Source organism: Amphiprion ocellaris, chromosome 11 (assembly GCF_022539595.1).
Source record: "Amphiprion ocellaris isolate individual 3 ecotype Okinawa chromosome 11, ASM2253959v1, whole genome shotgun sequence".
NCBI lineage: Eukaryota > Metazoa > Chordata > Actinopteri > Pomacentridae > Amphiprion > Amphiprion ocellaris.
The window spans coordinates 33,281,757-33,305,942 of NC_072776.1; the positions used below are offsets into that span (position 1 = coordinate 33,281,757).

Sequence of the window (24,186 nt, forward strand, 5' to 3'; positions counted from 1 at the left end):
ACATTCCAGCATGAGAACCATCTGAACAACAAAACCACACCAGAGTTTCTACACAAGAACAAAGTGAAAACTACAAACCTAGACAGTTTGTTTTCTAACTTGAATCCAACAGAACAACTTTGGGGTATTTTAAAGAGAAACGTTGAGCAAAACAAACCGTCCAACAGAGAGCAGCAGGAGAAACAGCAGATAAAGAATGAGTGGATGGAGGCTGTCATCAGAAATAAAGACTAGAAGCTCATTATAAACGGTGGACATGAAGCGTTTCATTCCTGCTCCTGGAGGTTGATGAAACGTGTCCAGATCTAAAGTGTCTAAAGACGCAGAAAGTCGCCTCTCTGCTGGTTCTGTTGGACACGTTGAAGCTGAGCTCGCCCAGCAGTTTGCAGCTGCAGGCTGCGTTCGCTGACTCCACTCCTGCAGCTGCACTCAAGCATCTCCTGCGTTCACACGAAGAAACGGGCCGCGTGACTTCTCATCCCACCTCGGGCCACGGCACGAAGCGCTGAGGAGCACCAACGCACAGCGAACGCATCGCAGCACAGATCCACAGCGACACCACTGAGCACGCTCCAACGCTTCTGTTCACCACGGCAACCACCTCCAGCCACCGCCTGGAACTGTACGTCACCAAGGAGGCAGCGTGAGGCGTTCAGGGACATCAGACAACAGCGTGAAGCGTTCAGGGACACCAGACAACAGCGTGAGGCGTTCAGGGACAACAAACAACAGCGTGAGGCGTTCAGGGACAACAGTGTGAGACATTTAGGTACAACAGACAACAGCGTGAGGCGTTCAGGGACAACAGACAACAGCGTGAGGCGTTCAGGGACAACAGACAACAGTCTGAGGCGTTCAGGGACACCAGCGTGAGGCGTTCAAGGACACCAGACAACAGCGTGAGGCATTCAGGGACACCAGACAACAGCGTGAGGCGTTCAGGGACAACAGACAACAGCGTGAGGCGTTCAGGGACAACAGACAACAGCGTGAGGCATTCAGAGACAACGGACAACAGAGTGAGGCGTTCAGGAACAACAGACAACAGCGTGAGGCATTCAGGGACAACGGACAACAGCGTGAGGCGTTCAGGGACAACAGACAACAGTGTGAGGCGTTCAAGGACAACAGACAACAGCGTGAGGCATTCAGGGACAACAGCGTGAGGCGTTTAGGTACAACCGCGTGAGGCATTCAGGGACAACAGACAACAGCATGAGGCGTTCAGGGACAACCGACAACAGCGTGAGGCGTTCAGGGACAACGGACAACAGCGTGAGGCATTCAGAGACAACAGACAACAGCGTGAGGTATTCAGGGACAACAGCGTGAGGCGTTTAGGTACAACAGCGTGAGGCGTTCAGGGACAACAGACAACAGCATGAGACGTTCAGGGACAACCGACAACAGCGTGAGGCGTTCAGGGACAACGGACAACAGCGTGAGGCGTTCAGGGACAACGGACAACAGCATGAGGCGTTCAGGGACAACAGACAACAGCGTGAGGTATTCAGAGACAACAGACAACAGCGTGAGGCGTTCAGGGACAACAGTGTGAGGCGTTTAGGTACAACAGCGTGAGGCATTCAGGGACAACCGACAACAGCGTGAGGCGTTCAGGGACAACGGACAACAGCATGAGGCGTTCAGGGACAACCGACAACAGCGTGAGGCGTTCAGGGACAACGGACAACAGCGTGAGGCGTTCAGGGACAACTGACAACAGCGTGAGGCGTTCAGGGACAACAGACAACAGTGTGAGGCGTTCAGGGACAACAGTAAACAGCGTGATGCGTTGAGGGACAGCAAACAATGGTTTGATGCATTGAGGGATAGAAAAACAACAACATGATGCGTTCAGGGATGGCAAATAACAGTGTGAGGCGTTCAGGACAATATACAGTACAACAACGTGATGTGTTCGGGTCAGCATACAACAGCGTGTTGTGTTCAAGGTCAACGAACAACAGCTTGATGCATTCAGGGACAGCAGTCAAAAGTGGGAAGCTTTCAGGGACAACAGTCAAAAATGTGAGGCGTTCATGGACAACAGAAAATTGTTTTATGCGTTCAAGGTCAAAAGTCAACAGCGTGATGTATTCATGTTTAACAGACTACTCCGTGATGCATTAAAGAACAATAAACAACAGTGAGGCATTCAGGGTCCACATAAAATCAGTGTAAGGCATTCAAGGACAACAGACAACAGCATGAGGCTTTCAGGGACACCAGACAATAATGTGATGCATTGAGGATCAAAATACAATGATGCGTTCAGGTTCAACATACAACAGCGTGAGGCGTTCATGGTCAACAGACAGTAATGTGATGTGTTCAGGATTCCTGACTCCATTACCCACAATCCAGCAGCTGTCTCTGTAACATAAACATGACTCACTACTTTCTGCCAGCTTTAGGTTCCACCTCAGACAGAGCTGTAGTTACTACTAAGGACACTGAGGTCATATATTCCAATCTCTTTTCAAAGACAAATGTTTTATTTGATCCAAACAGAATAAACCGTTTTTGACTGATTTCATTTTTAAAAACTCAGATTTTTGACTCGTGTAAAAAAGTTTTCATTGTTAAAGTCGTCTCTTAGAAAATGTGACATCATTAAAAAAAGGATAAAAAATCAACCTTTAAATGCAAAACTGAGTTGAAACTTGTCCAATGATACTGGACCAGAGCTGAGACCAGGACCAGAGCTGAGACCAGGACCAGGCAATTCAGTCCAATCTGTGTTTAAACATGATGCTGAAACATGACAGATTCAACACAACCCTCCAAACACCAACAGTCTGTGTTCAGGAGACATGAAGAGTCCAGAACCACTTTGACTCAGAGCTCAGAGACGACCCGGACCAATTTGAACCAGCGGACCTCCAGATGTCCGTGGTGCGTTCAGAGGCCCTCGGCTGCCAGCAGAGTCTGGAACCTCGGTTGTAGAGCGGCCCAGGAGTAGGAGGAGGTGTCAACCTGCAGAACCAGAAACACAAATTAAAGGAGCAGTAAACCAGCAGCCTTCGGGTTTTAATCTGTTTCTCTCCTACAAAATAAAAGCCTTTCATAACCAGGTAGTTTCAATCTATGACCCTCAGATTTACATGTTGTACCCTGTTAACTAACATGCTAACTGAGCAATTCACCCTACAGCCACATGGCTTTAGTTAGCCTGGAGCTACAAGCTAATTTTCAGCTAACTGGATTGAGAGGCCACCTCTAAGCTAACTGGACACAGAACTTAACTCTGAGCTGAGAGCACCTAGAAGCTAATACTGAGCTAAACGTACATTGAAGCAAATTCTCAGCTAACTTGAAAGCAAACTCTGTGCTATTTCTGACCAAACTCAAAGAAGCTAATGTGACCTCAAAGCTAATTGTGTGCTAACTTTAAGACATTAATTGCACTAACTGCACGTTGAAGTCTATTCTGAGCTGATTTTACAAAGCAAACTTTTAGCTAACGTAAACTTGAAGCTAAATCTGAGCTAACCTGATCTAAAGGCTAACTCTAAGCTAACTGGACAAAGAACCTAGCTCTAATTTAACAGCTAACTGTATGTTGAAGCATGTTCTCAGCTAACTTTAAAAGCAAACATTTAGCTAACAGGAACCTGATGTTAATTCTGAGGGAACTCCAAGCTAACACGACCTCAAAGCTAAATGTGTGCTAACTTTAAGACATTAATTGCACTAACTGTACATTAAAGTCTATTTTGAGCTGATTTTACAAAGCTAAGCTTTTAGCTAACGTGAACCTGAAGCTAATTCTGAGCTAACTCTGTGACGCTAACTTTGAGGGAACGGGACCATGAAACCTATTCTATAAACTTAGCAAACTAAGCCAACAGGACCTTCAAGCTAATTCTGAGCTAACGCGAAGATGCTAACAAAACAATTGCAGTTAATTCTGAGGTAATAGTAAGGAGCTAACTCTGAGTGAACAGGGTCCAGGCACTAACTCTGAGCTAATAGGACCTAGACTTGGCTCAGCTTAGCTTCTGAGAAAGTAAATGAGCTAGCAGGACCCACAAGCAAAGTCTGACCTACTTTTGAGAAGCTAACTAAGCTAACGACTTTCAAGCTAATTTTGAGATAACTTTAAGAAGCTAACTGGAGTGGCTGCTTGCCGTTAGTTCTGAATTAATTGTAAGAAGCTAACTGAGTCAACAGAGTCTAGAAGCTACATCTGAGCTAATAGGACCTAGAGCCAACCAGAATTAGCATCTGACAAACTAAGTGAACTAGCAGTGCCCAGAAGCTAAGTTTGATCTACTTGAGAAGCTAACTCTGAGCTAACAGCACCTTCAAGCTAATTCTAGGCTAAATCTATGATGTTATCTAAGCTAACAAAACAATTGCAATTAATTCTGAGCTAATTGTAAGGCACAATAGGACCAAGAGCTAGCTTAGAATTAGCTTCTAAGAAAGTAACTGAGCTAGCAGCACCTAGAAGCTAACTTTGCCCAACTTCTGAGAAGCTAATTTTGAGCTAACAGGAGCTTGACACTATTTTTAAACAAACCTGACTTTTCCAATTCCAATGGATCATACCATCTGATGACAAATTGTACCTAGGTGCATTGTGGGACATGTAGTGCAGTGTTTGTGCATATGTGTGGCTCAGTTTGTGTAGTTACCGTGACGACGTGTCTGCGGGCGACATCGGGCCTCCTGCAGAGTCCCTGTAGTCGTTTACAGAGCTGCTCAGGTGTGGAGTACAGGTACTGTGCTGCAATAAAGAGAGAGAAGAAGAGGCAGCTCAGGTGTGGAGTACAAGTAGCATGCTCCATTAGTGGTCCAGGCAGTCCAGGTGTGTTTACCTGGAAATATCTCGGGATACACCAGCGCCTTCGGACACAGAGGATAACAGCCACAGTGGACGGCTTCTAACCTACAACACATTAAAACACAATAAACAGTGAAAGTCTGTTAAAGTGTGAATGAGATGCTGCTGGTTCTGATGGTTCTGGTTCCTCAGGGGTCACTTCAGTTCAGTAAATGTTTGCAGGCAGTTCATCTCAGATGTAATTATGCGATGTGTAACCGGACTCGATGACTCCATCGTGGCTGCAGGGCGTCAACAAACTCAGCTGATGACCCGGATTAATCACATGGAACCACGATCAGCATTAATGAGGATCAGAGTGTCCACCCAAATACACATGGTTCTACTGTTCCTACTTTGATAGACGAGTTCAGAGCAGCAGCTACCTCACTGACCCTCTGATAGCTTTGAACGCTTTTATTCTGACAGACTGGGGTTCTTGTTTTGTTGCGCTCAAGTCATGCTTTTATTTTGTCAAGCTGAAGCCAAATGCTTTTATTTACTTTAAATTCTGTTAAGAAAAGAAAGCACTTATATTTTACTGATTGGACCTGGGGTTAGTGTAATTTGGCTAGAACGGGGTTTTTATTTCGGCAACATAAATTTTTCTTTACATACACTGATGACAGCTGAGGCTCTTATTTTGTTGAGCTGAATTTGGGCTTTCACTTTGCTGAACTAAATATATGGATTTCTATTTTGTTGATCTGAGCTTGTGCTTTTATTTTGTTAAGCTAAGGTAATTTTTTTTATTGTGTTCATTTCGTGAGTTCAAGTCAGGCTTTTACTTTGTCAGTGATAAATGCTTAAATTTTTTAAAACTATGTTGACTAGAGGTAGTACTTTTATTTGATTAGAGCTTGCATTTTGTTGACTTTGGTTGAAATGGAGCTTTTATTTTGTCATCATAAGGATGTTTTATTTTGCTATTGCTATTTTTAAATTGTGCTTTTATTTTGTTGAGCTGTGCCTACTGTGTTTAAATCACAAAAACAGCATTTTAAAATATAAAACCAGTACAAAAACATACATAGACTTAGAGAAAACATTAGCATATTAGCAGTGCTACTATTTAGCATGTTAGCCTGCTAGTATGTAGCATTACAGCTCCATGTTGTGATGGCCTCCCACAGAAGTCGGTTTTAAAACAGAACCATTTGAAGTCCACATTTCTCCATATAAACCTGGATAATCAGAGTGTTTGTACAACCAGAGCTGAGATGAGGACCAGCAGAGCGCCGTGGGGGGGTCGGTCCTGGTCCCTGCTGGCTCTGGATCAAAGACAAACACAAACACACCAACACTCCCTCAGGAAAACCTTCTCCTTCTTCTTTTCTCTGAGTATAATTAGCTCAGGATTCATTAGCAGAGTGGAACAGTGAGAGGTCGACAGGCACTGCAGATACCGCTAACACCTTCAGTCATTTTATACTGTTAGCTTCACTGTCTGTTAGCTCCTGACTGTTAGCCCGTTTTTTAGCTTCACTGTCTGTTAACTTCACTGTCTGTTAGATTCACTGTCTGATAGCTCCACTCTCTTTTAGCTTCACTGTCTGTTAGCCTCTCTATCTGTTAGCTTCACTGTCTGTTAGCCTTTGTCCATTAGCTTCACTGTCTGTTAGCTTCTATAATTGTTAGCTTTACTGTCTGTTAGCTTTTGTCGATTAGCTTCACTGTCTGTTAGCTTCTCTATCTGTTACCTTCACTGTCTGTTAGCACCTGGCCATTAGCTTCACTGTCTGCTAGCTTCTCTTGCCATTTTTCTGTGACACATTTTTAACCACACTTCAAACCATCTTATCAGAAAAAGCTAATAGACGCCACAGCATTTACAAATACATCCTCATTCTTCTCTCAAACTTTTTTCTTTTATAAACAGAATTTGTGAACTTCACGGCAGATGGAAACAGCTTTTCTGAGTAGCGTAGCAGCGCGACCGTTGTTGCTCCAGTCAGACAGCCGTGCAGCTTTGAAGGCTCAGTTTGAAGGTGAGCTGAAGAAGTCGAGCTGGAACTCTGCTCAGACCGCTGGACCCCACTTTGTTCTTCTGTGCAGTTGCTTGTTTTTCCTGCAGACTCGACGGTGTTTGTGCTTGTGGCCTCGACTCCTCGCAGATCAATAAGAAACGTCGCCTACAAACCGAGCCCAGACATGAATCAGGTGGAGATCAGATGGAGCCACGCGATTGGCTGCTGCTCACAAAGCGTGGCGTCTGATTGGCCGCCGCTGTTCGGCCTGCAGCTCAGGTCCACCTGATCAGAGCCAAAGCTGTTCAGGTGACTGAAGTCTCAGTTTACCTGCAGGACTCTGCTGGACTCTGCTGCTTTCAGAGTCTCTGATGTGAAGAGACCACCTGACTGAAGGCTGAGGTGATCATTTGATCTTATTTGGTCATTACGAGGACCACCTATTCATCCTGTATTTTGTTTTAATTAGAACAATCTATTCTCTGCAGATCTTCATCATTTGATGGAATAAAAAAATATTAGCCTTGATACCAATAAAAAATACTCAGCCTTATAAAAGTAATTATTTTTTCTGTGAGTGTGTTTGGACAGAATTCAGGAAAAATGCTGCTGCATTTATCGATTTTGGAAGAAATTTCAGACAGAGAGTCTTATATGTTGTTAAATTCCAACATGAAAACAACACAGAAGCAGCTTGTAACTTTGCACATATAATACCAACATATAGACCAATGTGAACACCAGATTTTGTCTCCTACCAATGAAGCCACATCACTATTTTGTCAAATTATCTAAAAACTGAAACCTTGTCTTGCAGCCTTTAACACACATGAAAATCTGTCTAAAACTACTCAACAATATGTGCTGAAAACCCATCCTAAATTTTAAAAAAATGCCCAAAATTGGTCCACTCTGGATTAACTTTGAGGCAAATTTAGCCTCAAATGCTGTTAGATTTCAACATGAAGATGACATGGAAGCAGCTTGTAACTTTGCACATATAATGACACCAAATAGACCCCTATGAACACCAGCTTTTGTCTCCTACCAATGAAATCATTACCATTATGTTATCAAAATATCAAAACTGGAACCTTGTCTTGTCATACTTAGCACACATCAGATTCTACTGATATCAGTCTCAATAGTTGGTGAAATGTCTCGACCAAAGGCTGTATTTTTAGTAGGAAATATGGATCCATCCATATGTGTGTGTGTATATATATATATATATATATATATATATATATATATATATATATATATATACATATATATACACACACACTTACATTACAGGAACTTTCTGGGGACACAATACCACCCTCAGATGAACATTTTGCACTTTTTTCCAAGGAGGACTAAGAATTAAAAACGTATTGAAGCCATTTGATAATTTATATCTATTGAAAGCTATTTTGTCCAAAATAACTTAAAACTTGTCCCAAATGACTGAAGATTTGTTCAAATTGACTTCAAGTTCATCTGAAACTACTCAAAAATGGTCCAAATTGACTTAAAAATTGCCCAAATGGACTCATCTGCATTTTGACATGTCCAAATATCTAAAAACTGGAACCTTGTCTTGTCATACTTGGCACACATCAGATTCTACTGATGGTAGAGCCTCAAAAGATGGTTAAATACCAACCAGAGACTATATTTATGTCCAAAATAACTTTAAAATAGTCCAAAATCACAGAAAATCTGTCAAAACTACGCAAAAATGGTTCCAAATGAAAATATGTCCAAAATGACTCAACAGTTTTCCAAAATGGCAAAAAAGTCAAAAATGACACAAAATGGTCCAAAATTATTTATAAATATTTCAAAAAAACTTTAAACTTGTCCAAACTCTGAGATTTTGGTGAAAATGTCTGTAAACATCAGAACCATGATGGCTGAATACTGTGTGTGTTCTTAGTGGTGAATGAAACTAGAAGTGATGGACTCACATGGCGACACCAAAGAACTCGTGGTTGGCGGTGGAGACGACGACGTCGGCCTGACACAACACCTGGAGGTAGTCGTCCTTACTGGACAGGTAACCCCAGTTCAGGATGTGGGAGTCCAGCAAACGTCTGGCCTCAGAGAAGATCTCTGCAGGAGGAGAAACACAATGAACTTTAATCTGAAAGTAGTTAACTGTAAAGAGGAACAGGAGCTGCTGCTGAAGATTAAAGGCAGCAGATTAAGTGTGCAGACGTTCTGTCGGTTAATTATTAATATTATGAATCTGAGAGAGCAGAGTTTGTGGCAGTAGCTCTGCAGCAGGTGAACAGAATCAATACTGTGACCCTATTAACAAAATCAAAGTCATTAAAGTCATCCTAATGTGATTGCCTGGCCGCGCTCGTGAAGCTGATTTACAGCCGGCAGTTTGTGCCACACTAAAACTTCACGCCTCAATATCTCGGAGTGTGTCTGATCATTACCTTAAAACACACACATGCTCATTATCGCATCATCAGCTGATGATACCATCGATTAAACGGCATCCTCGGTGAGGCAGCACAGAACCCTGACCTGTAGGGGATTATTCACCTGAAACTGAGGACAGAGCTGCTCTCACACAACCAACAACCTTCTGCTGGGAACCAACAAGAACTAAACAGGACGTAAGGAACAGGTGAGCTCCATGGTTCTCAACATTCAGATGTTCTGTATGAATATCTTGAATAAAGAGACGTGGATTCACGTGGTGAGGAAGCGCCTGAATAACTAACCGGACAGATGAGGCTCTTTCTTACTGCAGGAAATTGCTGGCCATTGGAAGGTGACCTGAACCTTTATGCATGTTCTGACTACAGGAACCGTCCCTGTAGAACCTCTGTTAGGCTCGTCTTAGGGCGGCCTGAACATTTATATTTGTTCTGACCTCAGAAACATCTCTGTAAGAACCGTTTTTAGGATCATTTTTGGTGGCCTGAACCTTTTAGTGTTCTGACTGCAGGAACCATCCTTGTAGAACCTCTCTTAGGGTCATCTTAGGGTGGTCTGATCTTTACTGTTTGTTCTGACCTCAGAAACTTCCCTGTAGAACTATTTTCAGGGTAATATGAGTGTGGCCTCTACTGTCATAAATGCTTTGACCACAGGTACCGTCCTTGTAGAACCTCTTTCAGGATCATTTCAGGGCCACCTAAACCTCCGTTTCTGTTCCACCCTTAGAAACATCTCTGTAGAGCCTCTTTCAGGATCCCTTTAGGGTAGCCTGAACTTTCCAGTGTTCTAACTGTAGGAACAGTAACTGTAGAACTTCTTTTAGGATTGTATTAGCTGGCCCTAACATTTGTGCTTGTTCCAACTTCAGGGACATCATGGTAGAACCTTTTTAAATCAATTTAAGGGGATCTGAGCCTCTTTATGAGTTCTAACCACAGAAGGATCCCTGTAGAACTACTTTTAGTGTAATTTTAGTGTGTCCTGGACCTTCATGCATAAAACCTTCTGTCTCCTCTAACCACAGGAACCATCTGTAGAGTCATCATTTTCAGGGGGAGAACAAAGGTCCTACTCCACATTTATTTCCAGTAACTGTTAGTTTAATGTCAAAGTTAAGTTGGATTCAACCCACAGATATAAAGGACTGATTGGGGGTCGATCCTGAAAAAGTTCACATCACCAACCTGATGAGGATGTTGTCAGTGCACATCATTCTCCTACACAAATACAGGTAGAAACCACCTCCACCTTCTACTAGCTCAGCAGACACCGTATTGCCCCTTTAAAATAGCTGTGGAGCTGCGATTTAGCATTTACAAAGAGAAACAACGTCCACATTTGGAGGTAGGAGATGATTTTTTGACTCAAGTCTCATTTTCACTGTGTTTGGGTCATTTTAGACACTAAAACTAAATTTAAACTAAACTAAGAAGCTGGATGATGCTACAGGAAGATGACAATTATAGACCAATGAAAGAGTTCCAGTTGGAAGAACCTAAGCAGGAACTTCAACAAAGAGATTTTAAACATGTGTGTAACACGTGTTAATGTTTGGCGTGTATGTGTTTAACATGTGTGTGTTTGGTGTTTGGGTGTGTGTTATATTTGTGTGTTTGATGTGTGAGTGTGTGTTATATCTGTGCATTTCATATGTTTTTACCTGGTACGTCGGTGAACGTCTCTCCAAGCACCGACAGATGGAAGTCCAGTCGTCTCTCCTTCAGTTTCAGCAGAGTGTTGAAGAACAGCTCAGGGTTTTTGTCATGTTCCCTATAAACAGACACATCAGTTCTGAGCAGAAGCATGAGGGTCTCACAAAGATGGATTAATTGTTGTCAGTTTGACCAATTAAAAATATATTAACCAATAAGGCAGCAGATGCAGAAAATGTATCAGAAATTAGCTGTAGTACCTGACTGTTCCACCAGGTGGAGCCTCTTACTGTTTAATACTGTAGAGACCAAAGGAGGCGTCACTTAGACTACAGACAGTTTATGTTGGCAAGCAGAGAGCATTGTGGGGGTTTAGCTGGTAAAGGGGCACCATGACAAAGACTTCTGTGGTAGGTAATGACCTCCAACCAGAGCTGGCATTTTTAAGTCATATTTCCTTACTCAGCTTATTCTCCTCCATTCTGACATGTGACAGCAGATTTAAACAAAAGGTTGAAACATTTTCTTAGATAATACACACTTCAAGTATTGTAGATCAGCTGTAGTACATGGTTGTGGGTGTACCGTTTGTTGTGGTTCCTTCCTCCAATTGTTAACAGAGTGATCTTACTATCCAACGCTTTTCTTTTGTCACTCCAAGAATTAGAATCTCATATTTTACATTTTGTAAATGTTACAGTATCCTTATACTGGAAAATAAGTTTGCAGTAGAAGGAATCGTGTCTAGAAGATTATCCTGGTGTCAAAAGTAGGTAAAAATGAGACCTTTCATTTGCTTGTATGACCCTTGAAAGTTTACTTGAAGGTCAATTCAACTAAAATGTTGTACATATTTGAAAAATCTATTTTTTTTGCCCCACTTCAGTCAGAGTCATTTAGGCAACACAGATTTCATGGTTCACCCAATACTTCAGTTGTTGAATTTATACTGGGAATGTTAAAGATTTATGGTTAATTTATTTATAAACTACATGAACCCATAAGGTGGAAAAGAAAGTCATGCATGTCAGAAATTGTATTGCAGATCAGCTGTAGTACCTGGTTGTTCCACTAGGTGGAGCTTCATTCAGACTATGAGCAGATTATGTTGGCAAGCCGAGAGGATTGTGGGAGTTTAGCTAGTAAACGGGCACCATGACAAAGACTTCTGTGGTCGTTAATGACCTCCAACCAGAGCTCAAGTTTTCAAAACAAGATGACTGGTCCATTTATGCGACTAATGCTAATTGTCTATGTAGTGATTGTTGAATATTGGTAAAGAAAATTCTTTAGGTTTCATATAAAATGACAGAAGTTGCATTCGAGAGCTCAAAATCTCCCTGCTTGATTTGAAATGTAAAAATTGAATGTTTCTGAGTAAAGTTCTGCATTTAAGTCATAAAAATAAGTAATTTTTACTGAAATCTTTCACCAAACACTGCCTGGTTAAAGGTTCTGCAGTCACCTGGTACTGAATCAGCTGATTAAACAGTTAAAGCGGCAGCAGCTTCCTGTGATTTCTGAAACAATGGAGCTTAACTCAATCAGCTTAATGTTGAATTCACACAGAATCGATATTTTATCTTTGTTATCTGGATGTTTAATCTCCACTAAACTGAATTTGAGCTACTTGGACATGAAAGATCTGAATGTCTTATTCTAATAAAAAACTAAAATGAGAGTTAAGTGTGGAGAAAGAGATACAACTCAAAGTGAGAAATTAAATTAAACAACTTTAAATTACATCACATACTGAGACAGATTTTAGAAATGTTGCTTGATACAAACTTCAACAAAACATTTTTCCGTACAAATTAACATAAGAATGTTTGTGTAAATTACCATCTACATGTCACTAATTCCACTAATCAGACAAATGCAAGTTTGTATTTTCTAATTAAAGAACAGAAACATCATTTATTACCTTCTGCTGGACTGTAAACTTTATTATAAAACGTCTCAGAGTTTGTCGCTCTGCAGGTTTATTAACAGTTTTAACAGAAACTCTGCAGTGTGAAGATTATATGACTCTATTTCTGGGGTATTTTACCTTTATTTAAGCGAAGTCAAGGAGACGCTAAACTGCTAATAATAAAAAACCGGTGTTCAGGTGTTGGTGGTCCGACCCGACTCCACCTGATCGCTTCTGAAGCCGTGAGCAGCGGTGTGAAGGTCAAACGGCGGAGCGGTGATTTCCTAAGGTGACGTATTAGCAAGCAGATTATTTCTTCTCATTCGCGGCTCGAACTCCCCGCAGACACTGAGATAATTCCCTCATTTCCCCGCAACCTTTTTAACTCCTTCTGTGAGCCACCAATCCTCCATCCCTGAGCGCTGATACAGGAGAGGACAAAGACTGAGAGAGGGGGAGATAACGGGGAAGCTGTCCTCCCCCGTCCTCCCCCTCCAACGCTGGTAATTAACAGCATGAACCACATGTTCACATTAACACAGTTCAAACACAGATTCAACCCTGAACACACAACCTGAAACCATCACAAACTCCTGGGAAAACTTCCCGTTCCAGCTCCTCACATGAGACAGGAGACCGGATATTTGAAGACCTCAGGATTTACAGTTTTGTAGTTAAGAATCTGAATGATGAATGGTGTAAATAATAGGCCTCACTGAATTAATTTGTCTTTAGTGAGTCACAAGATTTAATTTTGTGTCTGTTGTCAGCTATTTTGTGTCTCTTTTCATTCATTTTATGTCTTTGCTTGGTAATTTTGTGTCTCTTTGTGTTGTTTTGTGTCTACTTTAGCCAATATGTGTCACTTTTCAGTCATGTTTTGTCTGTTATCAGCCATTTTGTGTCTGTTTTCAGTCATTTTGTATAACTTTTTAGCTATTTTCTGCCTTTTTTAGCCATTTTGTGTCTCCTTTTTAGGCAGGTTGTATCTGTTTTCAGTCATTTTGTCTGCTTGGTAATTTTGTGTCTCTTTGTGGTTGTTTTATGTCAGTTTTAGTCAATATGTGTTACTTTTCAGTCATTTTGTGTCTTTTTCAGTCGTTTTGTGTCACTTTTCAGTCATTTTGTGTCTTTTTCATTCATTTTTTGTCGCTTTTTAGCCGTTTTGTGTCTTTCTTTAGTAATTTTGTGTCTTTTTGTGTTTTTTTGTCTACTATAGTCCATATGTATCACTTTTATGCTGTTTTGTGTCTCATTTTAGTCATTTAATGTCTTTGTTTAGTAATTGTGTCTATTTGTGGTTGTTTTGTGTCTACGTTAGTAAATTTGTGTCACTTTTCAGCCATTTTGTGTCTTTTTTTAGTCAGTTTGTGTGTCTTTGAGCAGCAACCATGCTATTCATAGTCTGAATACTTGATTATTTAACAATCAAGATAGTTGTTAGCAGCAGCCCTATTTCATATAAAGCTGAATTTTCAATAAGCAAATCGAGTAATTAATGTCAGAAAATCTTAATGAGACAAACAGACTCATCATCACAATCTTCACCCTTAATATTATCCTCATCCTCCTCCTTGCTGAGCTCCCAGATGAATCCACATGAACTCGAGTGAGAATCAGAGCAGATACGCTGCGTGAAGCACTGAGCATGCTCGTTGGAGGCCAGCGTGCTCATTAATATGCATCAGGAACCAGAAGAAGAAACTCCGTTGGTCTCATTTACAGATGAGTGATTAAAAATTCTGCTTCATGTTGAACCCAAGAGGTGCGTTTTAAAATTCAAACAGTATTTACTGAGACTCACAATGTGAGTGTGAAAACCACAAAACCGAGGCCGAGCTCATTAACACACAGACTGAGTGTAAAATAACCGAAACACATTTTACCGTCAAACACTCGACAAAAAAAAAATCTAAACATGTTAACACTCAGTGACAGTTTACGCAAGTAAAAGAGAGAAAAGTGACGGAACCCTGTAAAGACTCAGATGAAAAATAAACAGGAACTACATGACGCATCCATCTATGAAGCAACGTAAAGATCTGCTCTGAGGTGAAGCCTGGAATCCAGGTTCTTTTGGTTAGTAAGTTCAGAAAACTCAGTTCAATGAAACCTCCGTCCCTGATAAGTGTGTCCTGGTACAGTGATGCTCAGCTCCCAGAGCTCCTGTAACATTCTCCCTGGAAGTCCTGCTCTGTATCTGTGATGAATCTCCAGAACTGAGTCCAAACAGAGAACCTTCAACTAGAACCTCATGTTGGGAAAGAAGAAAAATCTGCAAGACTCTTATTGAGGTACATGTGTGGTCATTTTGTGTCTCGTTTCCATCCGTTTGTGTCTTGCTCTTTGGGACTCACTCATTTTCACTAATTGGTTGGTGACCTGCAGAAGACTCAGGACTAGAGGTCAACTGATATATCGGCCGGCCGATATTTTGGGCCGATATATGGACTTTTTTCAATATCGGCCATCGGCCAAATAGAAAGCCGATTTGTGATCAGGCACCCGTACGGGCAGCTGCCGCGACCGCTTTTCCCTTAGAAGGACCCCCGGCACTCAGAGAGCGGAGCATGAGCGGAGCGAGTGAGCCAGGCAACAACAAGCCTCGCTCCACACCTGCTTATTTGGTAAAAAAAAAAAAACAGGTAAGAGATTTGTTTCTTGGTAAGAGAGAAAATGCAGTGTATTTAATTTGTAATATATACATGTATATACTTTTAGTGTTTAAATTGCCTTTTGTAATTGATGTGCTTAAAAAAAAAAAAAAAAGGATATCGGCCTTAAAAATTGGCTTCTACAATCAGCTTTAGATATCGGCCATCGGCTGAAAATTTTTTTAAAAAATCTGTATCGGCATCGGCCTTTGAAAATCCCATATCGGTCGACCTCTACTCAGGACTCAAAAAAGACTTGAGTTGGGACTTGTTGAGGATTCAGAACTAGCACAGTACTCATGAGTTGTCATAAGTTGGGACCATTATTTGTAGTAATGGTCTTGTAAATGACTGTGGACTTGTAGAGGCAGACGAGTTTGTACTTGACTAGTCATGATGTGAGTCTTGCAGAGGACTCTACACTTGTCACAACTTGGGACTTCTGGATGACCTGGAACTTGCAGAAGTTTCATGACTTGAAGAGGTCTTTGGACTTGGCATGACTTGGGATTTATGGAGGACTTGGGACTTGCAGATGACTTCAAATTTGCATTAGTTTCAGGACTCGGAGAGGAGCAGGAACTTGTGATACCTTGAGACCTGCAGAAGTCCCTGACCTTGTAATGACTTGTGTCTGGCAGAAGATTCTGGACTTGTAGAGGACTCTGGACTCATGGCTCAGGACTTATGGAGGACTTGGGACTCGCAGATGACTTCAGAATTGCCTTGCAGAGGTCTCTGGACTTGTTATAACTGGGGAACTACACATAACTTTGGACTTGCCATGACTCTGGACTTGGTGAAGATTCAAGACTTGCATAAAACACAGGACTTGTCATGACTCAGGACCTGCAGATAACTTGGGACTTGTCATAACTCTGGACTTGTAGAGGCAAAGGAGTTGGTATTTGATGTGTCATGACCTGGGATTTGTCGAGGACTGTGGAATTATTAGGACTCATGCTCTGCAGAAGACTTGGTACTTACAAAGGAGTAAAGACTTGCCATGACTCGTGACCTACAACGAACTCGGGACTTGTCTTGACTCAGCACTTTCAGAGGACTTTATATTATCTATAAACTGACTGATATTATGTATAAACTGACTGATATCTATAAACTGACAGATATTATGTATAAACTGACTGATATCTATAAACTGACAGATATTATGTATAAACTGACTGATATCTATAAACTGACTGATATTATGTATAAACTGACTGATATCTATAAACTGACTGATATTATGTATAAACTGACTGATACTATATATAGCTGCCTGTGGTATTGGCCTGGACTCTGGTGGAGCATCAGCAGGTATCAGCGCCCCGTCATGTTAAACTGTGTAATCTGCTGTTTGTTTGTTTCTAATCAGACTTCAGTCCTCTGGAGGTAAAAGCTGATCCTGATCAACACAAAGCTCCACAGATTTACCAACCGGCTCCGGTGCTGCAGCAGCTACACCTGAAACAGCTGTTCACCCCACAGCAGCAGCAGCAGCAGCAGTAAGACGGGCTGTAATCTGAGGATCCAGGCCACCCACAGATTAAACCCAAAACCTGATGAGATGCAGCTTCAATCAGAGATTAACAGAAGGCTCTGTGGAAATCCTCATTTCAGAATCACAGCCGGCAGCTCGCGGCTGCAGCCGTAATCCATCTGTGTTTGTCCGCTCGCAGCAGATTACAGCGCGCTGCTTTGTTACTGATACAACACAAGGTGAGGCCGAGGCCGTGCACCACAACCTCACACTGTAACGCAATTTACACTGCAAATCTGGTACAGTAACGCAATTTACACTACAATCTGGCACAGTAATGCAAGATAACCCACAATCTGACATTGTAGCACAACTTAAACCGCAGCCTGACACTATAGTGCAACTTAAACTGCAACCTGACACTGTGACGCAAAACCACAACCTGACACTGTAATACAACTTAAACCACAATCTGACACTGTAAACCAAACTTAAACCACAACCTGACACTGCGGTTCAAATTGCGTTACTATAAACGTTCTTTTTTTTACTAGCATCAACAGTCCACAGTTATTTTCATCACATTATAACTATTGTAAACGGATTCTATTCTCAACAAATAATCTAAGTATGAACATGTGCTATGATTTTCTGAAGATTATTAACAACTGACAATCCTTTGTGTTTGTGAAATGCTGACTTCTGTTTCAAATATTCAGACTTCAAATCTCCCTCTTCTCTGTCATAAAACAGTAAAATATGTTGCAGCTGATTCAGTTTGTGTCGACTGAACTCGTCTGATGACAAAACTCTAACTCACCACCTGTGAGGCCACACAATGTGCAGAGGCTTCACCTGGTCTGCAGCTTCACCAGCAGGGTCCAGGTCTCTAGTGGGTCCAGATGTGGACTGAAGTGGATCTGTAGTGGGTTCATATGTGGACTGATGTGGATCCTGGTCACTAACAGGTTTCTGATCATTGACATTTGCGCTCCAGCGGAGGAGTTTGTGTTTGGGGAGCAGCCTGAAATAAATAAAAAGCAGGTCATCACTTGCAACAACATTTCTGCAGCAGAAACACTTCTAAAAGCTCTTGAACACTCGTTAAGAACCCAAAACATCTCTGAACTGTAATTTACAGAGAAAGATTCTTTTTTGTCAAAATGACAACAGATTTCTTTAAAATAATGTCAATTAACTACAAATATTGAATGTAAAATAAGTGATTGCACACGTTTTCACCCTCCAAGTCAGCATTTAGTAGATGCACCTTTGGTTGCAGTTACTGAATGTGAATTCCCACATTATGATGCTGCCACCACCATGCTTCACCATAGGGATGGTGTGTTTGTTATGATGTTCAAATAGCATTTAATCTGACGGACATAAAGCTCCATTCTGGTCTCCTCAGACCAAAGAACCTTCTTCCAGGTGTCTTCAGAGTCTCCACATCTCTTCTGGTGAACTCTAGTCCAGATTTAGTTGGAGCTTTTACCAACAGAGTCTTTCTCTTTGTCTCTATAAAGCTTTGACTGGTGAAGAACAGACAACAGTTATTGGATGAACAGTCTCTAACATCTCAGCTGCTGAAGCTGGAACTCCTTCAGAGGAGTCATAGGAGTCTTGGTGGCCTCCCTCTCTAGTCTCTTTCTCCTTCAGAGGAGTCATAGGAGTCTTGGTGGCCTCCCTCTCTAGTCTCTTTCTTCTCAGTCTCAGTTTTTGAGGACGTCCTGCTCTAGTCAGATTTATTAATGTTCCATCTTCCTTCCATATCTAAATGATGGATTTAACTGGACTCCAGGAGATCTTCAGGAACTTGGAAATGTTCTTGTATCATCCTGACTGATGCTTTTCAACAACCTTTTCTCAGAGTTTCTTGGAGTGTTCTTTAGTCTTCATAGTGTAGTTCTATCCAGGAGTTCTGATCCACCAGAGACTGGACCTACCAGATATAGGAGTCTTTATTCTACAATCACTCAGATTCACTGACCTCAGGTGATCTTCACTTCATTAACTGTGGGACTTCTAGCATAAACTGGCTGCACCTGTGTTGAATTAAGTGAAGGGTTGAATACTTATGCAATCATTTGATATTTTAAATTAATTGACTATACATTTTAATTGACATAAATTGAAATCTGTTTTTGTTTTGACATGAAAGAATCTCTGGAACTTCTTCTCAAAAGACTAACAACTGAATTGACCATGATTCAATACTGAAAAGCAATAAAATAGAAAACTTACAGGTGTATTGATCACCCCCTTTAAATACTTCTTAAAAGGTCAGTTAAACATCAAATACTAGAGTTTTTAAAAAGGGGAAATTTTCAGTCCAAATCAGCTAATTTGGTGAACTCTGCAGTCATTGTTCTTATTCAGTATTAAACAACTACAAAAACAGAAGTTTTACGAGTAAAATTCTGCAGTAAAACTCCGTCAGGATGGACAAACATCAGTGGACGGTCCTCTGCTTGGCTCCAGCCTCAGCTCTGTTTGTGCTTCCTTCTTATGGGAAACTACATTCAACGATCCATTTTATAAATTAGTTGTTTGACTGGAGCCAATAAAAACAAGAGGAGGAGGAGGGATGAAGTTATTGATAAAGCCTGATCGGAATGATGACATCACCTCTGATTAAACATGAAGGTCACAATTCACTGCAGCTCAGTTACTGTGTGGACAGAATCTCAGCCTGAAGCTGGGAGGAACAAAACCGACTACCTTTAGAAGTAACGGTCCTCCTTTAGAAGTAACGGTCCTCCTTTAGAAGTAACGGTCCTCCTTTAGAAGTAACTGTCCCCCTTTAGAAGTAACGGTCCTCCTTTAGAAGTAACTGTCCCCCTTTAGAAGTAACTGTCCCCCTTTAGAAGTAACTGTCCCCCTTTAGAAGCAACGGTCCTCCTTTAGAAGTAACGGTCCTCCTTTAGAAGTAACTGTCCCCCTTTAGAAGCAACGGTCCCCCTTTAGAAGCAATGGTCCTCCTTTAGAAGTAACTGTCCCCCTTTAGAAGTAACGGTCCCCCTTTAGAAGTAACGGTCCTCCTTTAGAAGTAACTGTCCTCCTTTAGAAGTAACGGTCCCCCTTTAGAAGTAACGGTCCTCCTTTAGAAGTAACTGTCCTCCTTTAGAAGTAACTGTCCCCCTTTAGAAGTAACGGTCCCCCTTTAGAAGCAACGGTCCTCCTTTAGAAGTAACTGTCCTCCTTTAGAAGTAACTGTCCCCCTTTAGAAGTAACGGTCCTCCTTTAGAAGTAACGGTCCTCCTTTAGAAGTAACGGTCCTCCTTTAGAAGTAACTGTCCCCCTTTAGAAGTAACGGTCCTCCTTTAGAAGTAACGGTCCTCCTTTAGAAGTAACGGTCCCCCTTTAGAAGTAACGGTCCCCCTTTAGAAGCAACGGTCCTCCTTTAGAAGTAACTGTCCTCCTTTAGAAGTAACTGTCCCCCTTTAGAAGTAACGGTCCTCCTTTAGAAGTAACGGTCCTCCTTTAGAAGTAACGGTCCTCCTTTAGAAGTAACTGTCCCCCTTTAGAAGCAACGGTCCTCCTTTAGAAGTAACTGTCCCCCTTTAGAAGCAACGGTCCTCCTTCAGAAGTAACTGTCCCCCTTTAGAAGTAACTGTCCCCCTTTAGAAGTAACAGTCCCCCCCCCTTGAAACTCAACCATTCCCGTTGCTGCACGTTCCTTTAGGCGCAACCGTCCAGTACCGATGTGATGAAACAGACCCCCTTTAGACACAAGCGGCCCCCTTTACACGCAACTGTCCCCCTGTAGACACAACTGTCCACAGTTAGACACAGCAATCCCCCTTTAGGGCCAACCGTCCCTCTTTCGGAGAAACTGTCCCCCTTCAGACACAATTGTCCACCTTTAGACACAACCATTCCACTTCAGGCACAACCTATACAGTCATTTAAATGCAACATTCTCCTTTCGATGCAACCACCACACATTAGACACAACCGTCCCCCCTTTTAGATGCAACTATTCCCCTTTAAGAGGTACCGTCCTCCTTCAGACACAATCGTCCTCCTTCAGGTGCAACCGTCTCAATTCTAATGTTTTTACGGTTTCTGACTGATAAATGGTGTCATTTTGGTGATTATTAAAACAAAACATATGTTGTAAACTGACTGGCAGGTTTTAGGGTTCATGACAGTTAAAACTGGAGCAGCAAAATGAAAGACTTCTGACTGAAAGTAACAATAATGTTCATAATCTTCCATCAGCTGAGCTTTTTATAAATGTTTCCTGAATGTTGGTAGTTTGTCTAAGCTCTTTTGTTGCTGCTTCTCATCTGATACTTGTTGAGTTTAGTTCATGAATGTGTTTCTGACGTCCGATGACTCAGACGGGATAAAAATGGAAAGTTTTTTTAATTAGCAGCAGTACAACAGGTACAACTGATCAAATTTTAACACTTCGAATTAAAACATCGATTAGTTCACTCATCTGTCTTTTAACATTATCGTTTAGTTTGTGACTGTTCTTATTTTAATTTTACTTTGCCGACTATATTTTAGTTTCATTTTCATCAGATTACCTCTGTCTGGGATCCAGATGTAGAGCTGCAGCTGCCATGCTTCCATAATCGATTCACTGAGTATTCTCCATAACATAAAAGTCTAAATTCTCAGATTTTATCCTCTTAAATGAGAGTATTTTCTGGTTTCTTTCCTCCTCTTTCACAGTAAACTGATTGTCTTTGGACAAAACAAGACATTTTAGAAAACACTCGACATTTTTCACAGTTTTCTATCATTTTAGAGACCAAACAGCTGACTGATTCATCCAGAAGACAATCAACAGATGAATCCAGAGTGGAAATAATCATTCAGCTGCAGCTAAAACCCGAGTCTTCCTCCCAAAGCAGGACTGTAACTATAAACTTGTTTACAGCTGATATTTCTGAGAGCAACAAATCCTCCCTCATTAGGAATCAGGTCGCCGCCTGCAGTTCGCCACCTGATGACCAGCAGCTGCACAAAAAAGCAGCAGAGAAGAAGAAAAGCTGGAGGCTCTCAGACACCTGCTGATCACGTGGCGTCCTCATTGATCCGATTTCACTGCGACAATACTCGTGGAGAAGTCGGCGTCCCGCTGCTCGCCGTGATGGATGTGACGTCTTTGTGTCCCGCTGCAGGTCTCTGCTGCCTCGGGTCAATCACTATTCAATTACAGCAGCCCGCCGCTCAAAGGCCGATTGATAGATGGATACCGCAAACATGGCGACCACAAAGAGGCCAAAGAGGCCTGGCAGCATTCACACACCGCCTCCACAAAACACAAAAAGACACCGTTTGTTTTCTGCTGCAGCTTTTCTTCACCTCAGAAACAACCTGCAGCCTGAAGCCAAATGTAGAATCAGGAAAAACTAATCACTAGCCGATGTTTTCTAACAGGAACGCAGTCCAAAAACTCAACTACTCATCATTTTCAGCACAACTAATAATCAATTAATCAGCTCTCTATAACGCTTTAAGTGTAAAAACATCATGAAACACTGTTTGCTTCCGTATAACCCACCAACAAAATGTAAAACTGTGGTCTCTCTTTACAGCTCTTCCAGATTAACAACAAAATACAGCTCTTAATTTACAATAATATCACATTAAAACTGGTCTTTTCTCTCAGTAACGTTTCTGCAATAACAGAAGTGTTTTACTACATTATCCATCACCTTTACTAGATCCTTATTTCTAATCATATTGTACTTCTGTAATTACTGCTCCACTTCCTCAGTGCTTCATCTGTGTCTTGCTGTTGTAATATATAAATTTTACAGGAGCAAGATCGATAAAGTGTATCTTAACTCTTAGCTGAAATTTTCTCCTTAAACTATGACACATTTTTATCTCTTTAAAGCATTTAATTGAGTAATTAAGAAACTCATAAATTAACATTAATATGAAGGGTGCCAGTCTATAAACTGTCCCAGTAACGGTTACAGTTTCCATCCTGGTTCCATTAAAGGTTCCAGTCTATAACCTGGTCCCATTTATGGTCCTGGCCTATGGAAGGTCCCTGTCTATAACCTGGTCCCATTCTACAGCCTGGTCTGATTGAAGGTCCCAGTCTATAGCCTGGTCCCATTGAGGGTCCCGGTCTATAATCCAGTCTCATTTATGGTCACAGTTTCCAACCCTTTCCCATTGAAGGTCTAATTCTATAACTTGGTCCCAATGAAGACCCCAGACTTCAGTGGATTCCATTCAGTGGGACCCGTTGAAGTCTGGGGCCTCAAGGTGGGATCCCAATTGTCTGGGTCCCATTTAAGGTTCCAGTCTAGAACCTGGTCTGATTGAAGTTCCAGTCTATAACCTGGTTCCACTGAAGGTTCCAGTCTGATCCCATTTAAAGTCATGGTCTATGGAAGGTCTCAGTCAATAATCTGGTCCCACTAAAGATCCCAGTCTACAACTTGGTCCCACTGAAATTTCCAGTCTATAACCTGGTCCCATTGAAGGTCACAGTTTCTAAACTGGTCTCATTGAAGGTTCAAGTCTATAACCTGATCCCATTAAACGATACAGTTTCAAACCTGGTTCCACTGAAGGTCCCAGTCTATAACCTGGTCCAGCTGAAGGTCCCAGTCTATAACCTGGTCCAACTGAAGGTCCCAGTCTATAACCTGGTCCAACTGAAGGTCCCAGTCTACAACCTGGTCCAGCTGAAGGTCCCAGTCTATAACCTGGTCCAACTGGAGGAACTGGTTCCTTCATATTTGTTCTTCAGTCTTGGTTTAGAGCTCTTGATCAAACAGGTGAACTTAAGCGTAAACTTTAGTTAGATTTAAATCCTGGGGTGTGTTTTGTTGCAGACTTTTCTTGAACATTCTGAGAAGGAAACCAGCAGAGACGTTTCTTTACCGTCTGATCAGCTCGTATTCAGTAACGCTGGAGGTCAGAGTACCTGCAGGCTGAATCTGACAGCACTGCTGGCATCACTCTGGCATCTTTCCCTTAATTTACAAAACACAAAGTTAACCCTCAGAGATAAGAGCCTGGTTTCTGGATAACTGTTCAGCACTAGTGTAGCTGGATCCCATCACAGCGATCGATCAGGCTTCGTCATGTCCATGTTGTGATGAAGAAACAGGAGAAGACGTTGGCTTTGGGCCGCCGTGTTCTTCCTCCCCCGTTTGTCTCTGAGAGCGTTTTGAATTTTCAAAGAGCCGGACTGGGTGTTTGATGGGAGGACCGCGAGCGTGTGCAGGGATTGTCGGCCATGCATATAATCACTTACTT

The 24,186-nt window shown here is 41.8% G+C and overlaps 1 protein-coding gene across 2 annotated transcripts in view; it reads right to left on the reverse strand.

Moving 5' to 3' along the window:
- Positions 1-2,043: 2,043 nt before the first annotated feature.
- Positions 2,044-24,186, reverse strand: part of gtdc1 (glycosyltransferase-like domain containing 1) — a 42,679-nt gene continuing 20,536 nt past the window's right edge. Inside the window, exons 5-10 of one of the 2 annotated variants that reach the window (XM_055015624.1) lie at positions 17,765-17,968; positions 10,904-11,013; positions 8,754-8,898; positions 4,827-4,897; positions 4,644-4,735; positions 2,044-2,979 (exon numbers count right to left, since the gene is read on the reverse strand). In XM_055015624.1, the coding sequence (XP_054871599.1) occupies positions 2,905-2,979; positions 4,644-4,735; positions 4,827-4,897; positions 8,754-8,898; positions 10,904-11,013; positions 17,765-17,968 (697 nt within the window). In that variant the 3' untranslated portion in view covers positions 2,044-2,904. The remainder of the gene's footprint in view (positions 2,980-4,643; positions 4,736-4,826; positions 4,898-8,753; positions 8,899-10,903; positions 11,014-17,764; positions 17,969-24,186) is intronic. The other variant, XM_055015625.1, reaches the window with a different exon arrangement.